Source organism: Vombatus ursinus, unplaced genomic scaffold (assembly GCF_900497805.2).
Source record: "Vombatus ursinus unplaced genomic scaffold, bare-nosed wombat genome assembly UNPS02015398.1, whole genome shotgun sequence".
Lineage (NCBI taxonomy): Eukaryota > Metazoa > Chordata > Mammalia > Diprotodontia > Vombatidae > Vombatus > Vombatus ursinus.
In genome coordinates, this window is record NW_020955176.1 from 961,978 (window position 1) to 974,581 (window position 12,604).

Here is a 12,604-nt window from a genome sequence, read left to right on the forward strand (position 1 = left end):
ATCTGTATGGCATCTCTCCCATTAAAGTGTGAGCTCCTTGAGGGTAGGAACCATGTTTTTGCCTTTCTTTGTATTCTCAGACAGTACCAGCTATATAGTAAGTGTATAATAAATGTTGACTGAATGGAACACTATGTTAGATAGTCTGCAGAAGATTCAAACAAATGATTCAACTCAGCTAAGCAATTATTGAGTGCCTAATATATGACAGGCATTATGTTAAGGGGTAAGGATACAGACAAAAATAAAACAATTCTGTCCTCAAGGAGCTTACATTCTATTGGGGGAAGGGGGAGTCCATCATGGATCATGCGATCATAGGCTGGAGTCATCTTGTGAAAAAGGAAAGGCATGAGCTAGGCCCTGAAGGATAGGTAAGTGAATACTCCAAGAAGCTAGGAGATATTAGATAATCTTCTCTTTTTCCCCTTCTCCCCCTTCTCCCCCTTCACTCCTTCAATAACTCTCTCAACCCTACCTCGATCACTTTAGGTACACAGCAGTAGCAATGCCAATGCTCTACAATACTCGCTACAGCTCCAAGCGCCGCGTTACCGTCATGATCACCGTTGTCTGGGTTCTATCCTTTGCCATCTCTTGCCCACTGCTCTTCGGACTCAACAACACAGGTAAAGCCAGCCATATCTTCCTGTGCACCTAGGAGACCCAGTTGCTGCACCAATTGGGATGGAGATGTCTTCCAGATGCTGAGCAGGGGGATACCTGTGCTTTGAGGGGAGTTTCAGCACATGTACTGTCTTGGCTATAATGACCATGGGCAGTCACTTAACTTCTTGGTTCCCCAAGCAACTAAGACTCTAAGTTACAGGGGAGTTATTGGTCTGTATCAGTGGAGGGAGTTTCTAATCCTGGACTTCCTCATGCTAATGGAGTCACAGGTCTGAACTCCCTCCCTGTCCCCAGCCCCAAATGAATGCTGTATACATGGTCTGCCTAACATGCCATAAGGTGAGTTGTTATCTCAGGAGCTTTTTATAATGGGGCTGTGGCCTTGGTCTAGAGAGAATCTTGTGGAGCTAGAAGGCACTCATCTAAATAATAACTGAGACTTATTGCATGCCAGACACCTATGGTAGTTGTTGTGGGGAACATAATGGAAATGGAAGATATATTCCATGCCTTGGAGGGCCTTAATTATGGATACAAGGTTATTTAAGGAAGGTGACAAGAACAGTGAAGGAATCAGAGATTGTGCTATGGAGAATTGGTTGAAGGAACTAGGGATATTTGGTCTGGAGACAGATTAGGGAGGGACATGATATCTGTCCTTGACTACCTGAAGGACTGTTAGGTCAAAGATTAGATTTGTGCTACCTGGTTAGCCTCAGAGAGCAGAATAAAGGGATGATGGGTGAAACTACAGAGAGGGAAGATCTCAATTTCTATGTAAGGAACAATTTCTAACATTTATAGTTATCCCACAGAAGAATTGTCTGTCCTGGGAGGCAGTGGGTTTCCCCTCAGTAGAGGGCTTCAAGTAGAGGCTGGGTGAGGGCTTGTTGGAATGCCATACAGAGAATTCATATTCAGGTCTCCATTCAGGGTTGGGCCAACTGGCCTCTGAGATCTTTCCCAGATCTTTGATTCTCACTCACAGGAGACAACTAGTGAACAAGGCAGGGCATGACCAAGTATTAACTAAGTAAGGAAGGACTTAACATTCAATCAATCTATCAATCAGTAAGCATTTATTATTATATTATATGCCAGGCATTGGGAATATAAGTTCAAGGATAAGCAATTCCTGCTTGTGATGAGCTGATGTTCAGTACTACCTATGAGCGCTCATGGAGGTCAGAGACTAGAGGGTTAAAGGGGGGCTTGGGATCATCAGGAAAGGTTTTGTGGAGGAGGTGAGACTTGAGGACAGGAGAAATTTGGTTAGGAAGAGGGAACAAAGAAATAATTTCAAATGATGGGGAATGACCATAAACTGTTGGGGAGCTGTGAGAAGTCAACTGTGGCTGCCGGAAATTTATATTGGAGAGCAGTGGGAGAGAAGGTCGAGTGCAGATGGACTATGGAGAGGCTCTGAATGACAGGCTGAGGAAATTGAGCCCAGCCAACAATCCTGTCTGCTTTCATTTCCCCCAGATCAGAAAGACTGCGTCATTGCCAATCCTGCCTTCGTTGTCTACTCCTCCATCGTCTCTTTCTACGTGCCCTTCATCGTTACCTTGCTCGTCTATGTTCAGATCTACATCGTCCTTCGAAAGCGCCGGAAACGTGTCAATACCAAGCGCAGCAGCCGGGGGCTGGAGTCCGATGCAAAGGCCCCACTCAAGGTTTTTTCTCCATCAGCATTTCCTTGCTCCATCCCACTCCACCAGGCCTTAGTGCCAGCTCACCCACCTAAGCTCCCCTCCTTCCAGTCCTAGGCCCATTTTCTGTCTAGGGCCATGTAAAATGCTGTAGACAGTCTTGGTCACTCAAGAGCCCAAACCGTGGCAGGCAAAGATGGCCAAGCCTGACCTGGAGGGTTGTGGGGGACCTTGCCTAGGAGTGAATCCAATATGCAGGAATATGATGTTAAATAGGACATTGGGAATAGTTATAGGACACATACAGAAGCGATTAAGGGGAAGGATAGACTTGTAGCTGAGGAATAATGTCTCAGTACGGTTATGACTATGTTCAAGACTGATGTGCAGAACAATTAACTTCTCTGGGCCTCAGTTTCTCCGTCTGTAAATGAGGGATCACCAAAGTCCCTCCTAGCTCTAAATCTATGAACCTATGATTCTAGAGCCAGGTTATCAGACTTTTAATCCACCTGACTCTATCCCTGAAGAGTGTGTATATGATTGTTTTGTTCTTAGAATGGTCCTCTTATTCCTCACCCTAGGTCCTTTGTGTCTTCTGAAGATTCTCCTTGTCCCCTTTACTTCCACTTATCTCTTTGCTCTTTCCCCCAAACCCCACCACCTTTCTGCCTTTCAATCTCCTTACCCCTTACCTGTTCCTGCCTCAACCTTCCCTTCCTCTGATTCCTACTTCCTGTAAACCTCTCCCTATCCAACCTATCTCCCTTTTCTCTGATCTACCATCCCCCACACATATACACAACTTCCTCTAGGCTGCCCACTATCCCTTTTTCCTACTTACCTCAAAAGGCTGACCTCTCTGGCAACTTTCATCTTTCTCCCTTCTGGCCTCCTTTCTACATGTAGGTGTTTATGTGTGTGTATACACGTATATGTATACACACACACACACACATATATATATACATACACACATGTGCATGTATGTATGTATATATATATATGCATATTTTAAAATTTTAATTCAGCAAATGTTTATGGGTCACCTAATACATATAGAGCACTATTCTAAACCTTTTCCTCTTCCCTCCTTTTGATCTCTGTTTTCTGACTACTTTTCTCCCCCACCTCTTATTTTTCTATCTCATCCTTCTAACTCCCATCTCTTCCAACCATACCCTCTTACCTTTACTTTCTCTGACCACCGCCTCCTCTTGGATTCCCCATCCATCAGGCCTCCCTGCCTCCCTTTTGTGGCAGGTAGGTGGCAAAGTGAATGGAGTGTCACCTTGGTGTCAGGAAGTCTCTCACTAGCTGTGTGATAATAGGCAAGTCACTTAACCTCTTTCAGGCTGTTTCCACATCTATAAAAAGGGGGTAGCATTAGCTCCTTCTTGATAGGGTTTCTATAAAGTCAGATGAAATAATATATGGAAAGCTCTCTGCAAACCTTAAGGCATTACATAATTGCCAGCTACTTTTCTTTTGTCCTCACCTACCTGCTCCACCCCTATCCTACTCCACGGATCCCATGACCTCTCCTGGCTTTCTCCCCACAGGACAAGTGTGCTCACCCTGATGATATGAAACTCTGCACCATCATCATGAAATCCAATGGGAGTTTCCCAGTGAACAAGAGGAAAGTGGTAGGTATTATAGGATAGAGTGTCAGGCCTCACCCTCCCCAATCCCCAGGACACCCAGCCACCCCAAGACATCTACCACACAAGAGAAATGAGAAATTCTCAAACACCACCTGGTCACAGTAGGGTGAGCCTGAACTAGGAGACCTTTGTCCTCTGCCCACCACATTTCTGCCTCCTGATCCCCTACAAACAATACTTAGAGCATTCAGGGAGATGCTGCAGACCGAGTTTTCTGAGATTTTAACTTCTTATGGAAGGTATTCTTATGGACAAGATAAAGCAATGTGGGCTACTCTGGTGAGTAATTGGATAGATTCCAAACTAATCTAATGGTCACATCCAAAGAGTAGCAGTCATTAATATTCCCTTGTCAACTTGAAGGGAAGTCTCCAGGAGAGTGCCCCAGAGATCCGTGCTTGGTCCCATGCTGTTTCCCATTTTTATCAACAGTTAAATAAAAGCATAGTTGCCACACTTACCAATGTGTAGATGACACTTGGGAGAGTTAACTAATACACTGGATGACTCATTACAGCCCTGGGCTGAATTGAATCAGTTGGATTTTTTGGGGGGGGGAGGGGGAGAGGTAATCAAGGTTAAATGACTTGCCCAGCTAGTAAGTGTCCAGTGTCTGAGGCTGCATTTGAACTCAGGTCCTCCTGACTCCAGGACTGGTGCTCTATCTACTGTGCCACCTAGCTGCCCCAAGATGAAATTTAATGGGAATAAATGTAAAGCTTTTCATTTATGTTCAAGAAATCAACTTCATAAATGCAAAATTGGGGACCGTAGCGGGCACCACTATGCATGACTTGCAGTATCTACCTCATAGGGATGTCAAGAGAATCCTATGAGACAATGCACTTAAATCACTTTGCGAACCTCAGAGACTGCGCTTTCCTAAATTTACATTAACTCTAAGATTGCATTACCTTTTTTTTTTGCCTGTCTTATCACACTGCTGACTCATTTGCAGATCATTTTTAAAAAGTCTGGGGTATTTTAGTGGACTTCAAATGAGTCAACAGTGTGATAAGACACACCAAAAAAGTAAATACAATCTTAGAGTTAATGCAAATTTAGAGAAGTGGGGTGTCTGAGGTTCACAAGGTGTTCAAAATGCATTATCTCAGTGGATCCTCTTGACAACCCTATGAGGTAGAGACACTCTGACAGGTCATGCTAATGTGGATCAGTCAAAGAAACTGGGGATGTTTAGCCGAAAGGTGAGAAGGTTCAGGAAAACACCAGCTAGGTATTGGAAGGGTTGTCATGCAACAGGGGGATTAGATTTGCTCAGTTTGGCCTGAAGGAGCAGAACTTGGAATAATTGGTGGGAGTTGGGAAAAAAAGAAAAAAAGTAGCAGAATCATTGGGGTATAACCAAGGAATCAATCAAGTATTTACTAAGCATCTACTATATAACTGGTGGTAGGTGCTGGGGATACAAGTACAAATCATGCAACAAAATTTCTCAAAAATTAGACCTATCCAAAAGAAGAATAGGCAATTTCTAAAAGCAGTAGTTACCCACTTTACCTACGATCTTCAGGCAAAGCCTGGATGACCAGAATCACAGAACTAGAGGGTTGGAAGAGACTTTAGCAGCCATCCAGTCCAACTCACACCCAGAGGGAGTCCCTTATACAAACTTCCCTATTAGTCGCCTTCCAGCCTCTGCTTGAAGACCTCCAAGGAGGGAGACCCCCCCCCCCCTTGGTGGCCCCTTCCCCTTTTGGATCACTTCTTTGGTAAGTTGTAGGGAAACTCTTTGTCAGGTATGGGGTTGCCCTAGATGGTTTGTTTCAACCTTGTGATTTTGTGAATCTGTACCAAGAGGCAGCATGGTACTGTGGAAAGATCACAGGACCTAGAATCAAAGGGCCTCGGTTCAAATCCTGGCTTTCTCACTTGGTACCTTTGTAGTCGTGGGCAAATCACAACCTCTCCGAGCCTCACTTTCCTCCTTTGTAAAATAAGGGGGTTAGACCGGGTGTCCTCTGAGGTCCCTTCTAGCTTTACATCTATGGCTGTGGGATCAGGGACCCCCTGGATCTGTCCACAAGGAGAGTTTGGGTTTCTAGAAGGAGGCCCACCAACATTATCGACAGGAAAAAAGAACTGGGTCTGTCCTTCGTGAGGTCAGCCAGAGCCTGCAGGTGTTTGTGGCAGCAGCTGCTGATGGAAAAAAGCACACATTTTCTCATTCCAGATGAGCACATTCCATAGCTCAAATTTACATGTTGCTTTGCAACACCCTTTGCATACATCACCTCATTTGATCCTCGTAATATTTGTTAACCGTATGACTCTGAGCAAGCCACTTAGTATCTCTGAGCCTCAGTTTCCTAATCTGCAAGACAGGCATAATATTTATTTATAGTAGCAACCTCACAAAGTTGTGAGGAAAGCATGGTACACACCTCAAAAAGCTATGTCAGCTAATATTATTGTTATTAGTTGCCCTAAGGGACTCCTTGCAAGTTAATTCAACTTAGTGTGACAAACATTTAGAGAGTGTCTATGATTTTCCAGACATTGTATTAGGCCCTGGGACTACACAGAAAAAAATAAAAATATCCTTGACATCAGGAAGTTTATATTCTACTTGGAGTAGTGGGGATACATCATGTACACAGCTAGTAAAAATAGTAAGGAATTATTTTAGAAGAGAGAGAGAAGGAGAGGGGGAGAGAGAGAGAGAGAGAAAGAGAGAGAGAGAGAGAGAGAGAGAGAGAGAGAGAGAGAGAGAGAGAGAGAAGGAGAGGGAGAGAGAGATTAAGAAATAGAAGGGTCAGGAAAGGCTTTCCATCAAAGGCAGTAGCTGAGGTAAGCCTTATTTATCTCTATCCTGGGCTCATTCTTCTCTTTCTTTTCTCAGTCTTGGTGATCTCATCAGCATCAGTTTCAACTATGATCCCTATGCAGATGACTCCCAATTCAATTCCCAATCCAAGCTCCATCTCTCTCCTGAGCTCCAGTTCTGAATCAGGTTTCCACCTGGATAGCCTATAATTATCTCAAACTCAACATATTTAAAACCTAAATTGTTATCGTTCCTCCCAAACAGTCAATATATAATTATTAAGGGCCTACTATGTGCCAAATACTGTACTAAATCATTCACACTTCACAACCTAAGAGTCATTCTCTACCCCTCACTGTCTTTATTCCCTCTCTCATATTTAATCAGTTGCCAAATATTGTTTTAGTATTTAGTTTAGAGTTACAAAATTACAGAATTTGAGAGCTAGAAAGGACTTGGGCATTTTTTTAGTCCAACACGTACCTAAAAGGAATTCCTACTCTGATATATCTCTCTAGTGGTCATCTAGCCCCTACTGAAAAACCTTCAGTGATGGGACCCCATCTCTCAAGGCAGACCATGCCACTTTTGGACAGCATTCATTGTTAAGAAGTTTTTCTTGATATCAATCCTAAATTCATCTCTTTGCAACTTCTACCTGCTCCTAATTCTGCGCTTTGGGACCAAAAAGAACAAATCCTATCTTTTTTTTTCACATGACAACCCTTCAAATACTTGAAGACAAATGTCCTGGCCTGAAGAGTTCTATCTTCTCTAGCCAACACAATGTTGTATCAGCAAGAAAACTCATGTGATTCAGGGCTACATTAAGAAAGAGAGAAAGAGCCCCCAGGAATATAGAGGTGATCATCACAGTGTACTCTGCCCTGATCAGATTTTAGCTGGAATATGCATTCAGTTCTTGGCAGCATAGTTTAAGAAGGACAATGATCAGCTGGAAAGTATCCAGAGAAGGGCATGACATGGGAGGATGAGTTGCTGTCCTCTGGATGCTCTCCAGCTAATCACAGTCCTTAAAATTCTAGTTGTGGGTTTTCCTTTTTTTGCCTCCCTTCCCCCCCAACCCCCACCCAAGAGATGACTACCATAGACACAAATACATATATACATGTATATATATATATATATTATATATATATGTAAAGTCATTCTATACATACTTCTATTTATCAGTTCTTTCTCTGGATGCAAATAGTGTTTTCCTTCATAGGTTACATGATAACTTTATTACATATTTTAAAAGAATAGCAAGTTGGACATAATAGATTTTCAGTTTCGTGCGTAATCATCTTTTTTTTTTCTATTCTATTATGTTATGGAAATGTTTGTTTTGTTTCTTATGTTCAGAATAGAATAAATAAAAACTCTGAGTGAGGCAGAATCCAGGGGTGATCACCCCCACATTTCTGGGAGTTCTGTCTTTCTTAATGCAGCCCCATACCACATGAGTTTTCATCCAAACCCCCTAACGTTGCTGATTCTTATTTAGTCTGCAGCCTGCCCCAGCTTTTTTCAGATGAAAAAGCTATTTAACCATGCCTATCCCATCCTATACCTGGGAGGGTGATTTTTTTGAATCCCAGTGCAAGACTTAATGATTATCCCTATCAAATTTTATCTTATTAGATTCAACCTAATGCTCTTGCTTGTCAGAACCTTTTTGGATCCTGATTCTGTCATTCAGTGTGTTAGTTATCCTTCCCAGCTTTGTATCTTCTTCAACATGTCTTGCATCAATCCCATCTCACACCAGTCATCCTAGTTCAGGCCCCCATCACATCTTGCCTAGACTAATATAATATTCTCTTAATTGGTCCCCCTGCTTTCAGTGTCTCCTCTCTCTCATCCATCCTTCACACAGATGCCAAAATTGTTTTTCTAAATCTCAGGTATGAGCATGTCACTCTCCTGTTCAGGAAGTTTCATTTATCTTACTGTCATTCGGATAAATTAGAAACTCCTCTGTTTGGCATTTATAGCCTTTTATAATCTGGTTCCAGTTTATCTTTCCAGGCTGATTACTCTTCACAAATACTCTACTTCAGTCAAACTGGCCTATTTGCTGCATCTTTTGTCCCTGTACCCTTTCACTGACTGTCCCCCTTACTTTGAATGCCTTCTGTCCTTGGAACCCCTCAATCCTTTCAAGGTTCAGATCAAATGCTGTCTCCCTCCTGATTCTCCCAGGAATCCCTCTTCCCATCCCCTTCCGAAATCACTTTGCATATATTTAGCATATATCCAATATTTACTCATCTGTGAAGATGTTGTGTCCTCCTAATGGAATGCAAGCTCCATGAGGACAGGGGCTATCTCACTTTTGCATTTATTTCCTGTCAGTTCCTAGCACCATCCCTGGAACAAAGTAAGCACTTACTAACTGCTTATTTAATTGGTTGAAGGAAGGAACCCAAGGATTCTAAGGGGCAAAGGTAAAGAGGGAATGAACTCCAGGCACCGGCAAAGGTACTGAGGAAGGAGACAGAATGTTGAAATCAGGGCATATCTAGTAGGTTAGTTTTGCTATAATTGAGAGTTTAGCAGGAGATAAGTCTGAAAAGGGAGGTGTGAGCTAGACTGGGAAATGCTTTGTATTTTATCCTAGGGACAAACAGGGGATATTTAAGATCTTTGAGCAGGGGAGCAATTTAGTCAAATGCTTATCTTAGGAATATTAATTTGTCAGCTCTGTGCAGAATGGTTCAAAGAGGACACCGGGAAACAGAGTTCCATTAGAGGTCTATTGAAATAAAAAGGTTGAGAAGTGATAAGGACCTGAACTAGGTTAGAGGCTGTGTGAATAGAGAGAAGAGGACTAACATGAGGGATGTTATGGAGGTAAAACTGGCATGCCCTAACAACTGATTGAATGGAGGATGTGGGACAGGGAGGGGAAAGAGTCAGTTTTACTTGAGTGGTGGAGTCAGGTGCTAGATTGCAATGGAATGAGAGGTGAATGTAAGGTGATGAAGTGAAGGCAATGAGTATAGACAGTTTTGGTGGATTTTTTTTGGCCTTGAAAGAGAAAGGAGATCTAAGGAGCGGCAGGGTTACATAAAGATTTTTGGTTTTGTCTTTTTTAGCAAAGGGGACTTGAGTGTGTTTGAAAGGGATGGAAAGGAGCGATTATATAAAGAGAGATTGAAAATGAATGAGAGAAAATGATCAAGGGGGAAAATTCCTGCAAGAGATGGGAGAGGATGGGACTAAGAGCACAAATAGAAGGGTTAGCCTTGACAAAAAGAAGCAATTGTTCACTAGAGATGAGAGTAAAATAGGAGAAAAAGGAGGAATGATATGGAAGGATTTTGATGTATAGAGTAGAGAGGGAAATGGGTTCACAATGGATAGCTTCTATTTTCTCAGCAAAATAGGAAGTGAGGCTCTCTGCCTCCCATTTATGGGGAACTCAGGGTCAAGGTCAAGGACCTATGCTTTCCTCATCTTAACATGAGCTTTCACAAAGGACAAAGAGGTGTTGTGTTGTAGGGGGCTTGAGAAGAGAAGTTTTAGAACAACTACTATGAAAACTGTGATAGAATCAATCTGGGAAAAATTGAATTGCTTAGGGAGTGATATAGACCCATTTAAGTAGTATGGCATAGAAGAATGATTCAGATGATCTAAAGTCAAAGGACTTGAATTTGAACCACAGTTCTGACAATTATGATCATTGATGTGATGCTGGGCCTCAGTTCCCTCCTTATCTATAAAATAAGGTGGTTGAACTCAATGATATCTAAGATCTCTTCTAGCTGATCTATTGGTCCATTGGGAGATTAAATTTAAAAAATTGTAGTGCACCCATTCAGCACAGTTGCATGACTTTTTTCAGCAATGTTGGGCAGCATGAGAAAATAAAGGAGAAGACCAGTGGTGTGAGTAACCCAGGTTTAGGATTTGGCAAGTGGTGATTGGTGGATGGGACACTGGGACAAAGGATTCAAGGGGAGAAGACAGCATAGAGTTGAGCTTCTTTACCATAGGGTTGACGCTGGTTTGAAATCCCACATCTACTGCTTACTACATGGCATGTGACCTTAGAGAAGTCATGGCACTTCTGTGGGCCCCAGTTCCTGGCCCCCAAGGGCCCTTCCTTCTCTAAGTCTTGATCCTATGGTCACGTGACTGTGAAGGTAAGGAGCAGGAGTGAAAGGATGAAAGGAAAGGGTGAGGTGGAGGGAATGGAAGACAAGGTGAGTAGGAGTACCAGGTTTAAGGGCAATGAGGAAGAGGGAAGATGGAAAGATAGGAGCTCAGGAGGTCAAAGTTACAGTCTCTAGCTGGCCATAGAGGTTGTGACAGGTGTCTAGTGTGAAAAACATCAATTGTACCTTTATACATTGCACTTCCTCAGTGCCTTCCCATGGATACAAATGTGCAATCATATACATATATGCATACATACACACACCAACACATACACACAGAGACACAGATATATAGATGTATGTGTGCATGTATATGTATGTGTGTATACATGTGTACATTTATGTGTGTATACACACATGTACCCAGATGACTGCATGAACATAGGCAGTTACCTAACACTTCTGCATTGGATCCGTGGTCACATCCACATGGATATTGGGGGGTCTTCCCTCCACCAGGGCAGATCACTGTCCATCTGCTCTTCCTCATCCTGAATGATTCTTATCCTCCAGAAAGGTTCTACCTAATGTGCTAGAGGCCTCATTTTAGGTACTTGGATATTTCTTGGATACCAGTCAACACCTGAGCTGTCCATCTGTGATCCTTGCTATGGGATTGGCCCAGCACCTTTTTTCTTTCGGATATGCCCTTGATGGCATACAAACCTAAATACAAGTGGGTTTTGGGGAGTGGGATAGGGGGAAAGAGATGTGTGTTTGGGGCTGGCAGTAGCTATTACTAGGCCTAGAATCCCCTCAATCCAGGAAAACTTCCTAGAAGAATGAAAGGAATGATCTTTTGTGAACTTTGGGAAAGAACCAAGAATTGGGTTAGATTATTCCATTGTCTGCGTGAAGTGAAAAACTTTCATTGTGATAGATTTTGTCCTCTCTTTCTTTGGGGCAGAAGGGGAAATATCTACCAGGGACAAGTTTGGCCAAGATTGAGGTGGGCAGGGCAAAGTCATGGGTCACATCATCTGGGGAGTGCAGGGTTCAGGAATACTAGAGTGAAAGTCAGTGGGGCCAAGTGAGTGTTTAGGAGTATCCATATACTGGGGTACTTACCTGGCTTTATTTTGGTGACTTTTGATCCTTGTCCAGGAGGCTGCACGCCGTGCAGAACAGATGGAGATGGAGATGATGTCCAGTACCAGCCCACCGGAGAAAACCAAATACAGTCCCATCCCCCCAAGCCACCATCAGCTCACTCTCCCTACCCCCTCCACCCAGGGAGTCCATTCTTCTCCTGACAGCCCCATGAAGCCAGAGAAGAATGGGCATGCCAAAGGTCACCCCAGGTCTGCCAAAGTCTTTGAGATCCAGTCTATGCCCAATGGCAAAACCCGGACTTCACTCAAGACCATGAGCCGGAGGAAACTTTCCCAGCAGAAGGAGAAAAAAGCTACCCAGATGCTGGCCATTGTCCTTGGTGAGTGAGCCCTCCTACTACCATGATCCCACACTGTTTAGCCTTCCTGGAGTGGAAGCCATTGGCTTACCTTCAGAAGCACCTTTGCCCCTACCTTCCCACTGTTCCCTTGATCAATCCCCAGTCATAGACAGTGGGCCTTGAGTACTAGTGAGCAAAAGTATAATTAGAGAGAAGAGAGTCTATAGTACTCTATAGTAAAGTGCTTGCTTAAATAATGTCATTTTGTCCAAAATCAATTGACCAGGGAAAGGAGCAATTGA

General features: G+C 43.1%; 1 protein-coding gene across 2 annotated transcripts in view; it reads left to right on the forward strand.

The window, feature by feature from the left end:
• Positions 1-12,604, forward strand: part of DRD2 (dopamine receptor D2) — a 29,216-nt gene that overhangs the window by 14,795 nt on the left and 1,817 nt on the right. Inside the window, exons 3-6 of one of the 2 annotated variants that reach the window (XM_027847358.1) lie at positions 493-629; positions 2,116-2,306; positions 3,845-3,931; positions 12,014-12,341. In XM_027847358.1, the coding sequence (XP_027703159.1) occupies positions 493-629; positions 2,116-2,306; positions 3,845-3,931; positions 12,014-12,341 (743 nt within the window). The remainder of the gene's footprint in view (positions 1-492; positions 630-2,115; positions 2,307-3,844; positions 3,932-12,013; positions 12,342-12,604) is intronic. The other variant, XM_027847357.1, reaches the window with a different exon arrangement.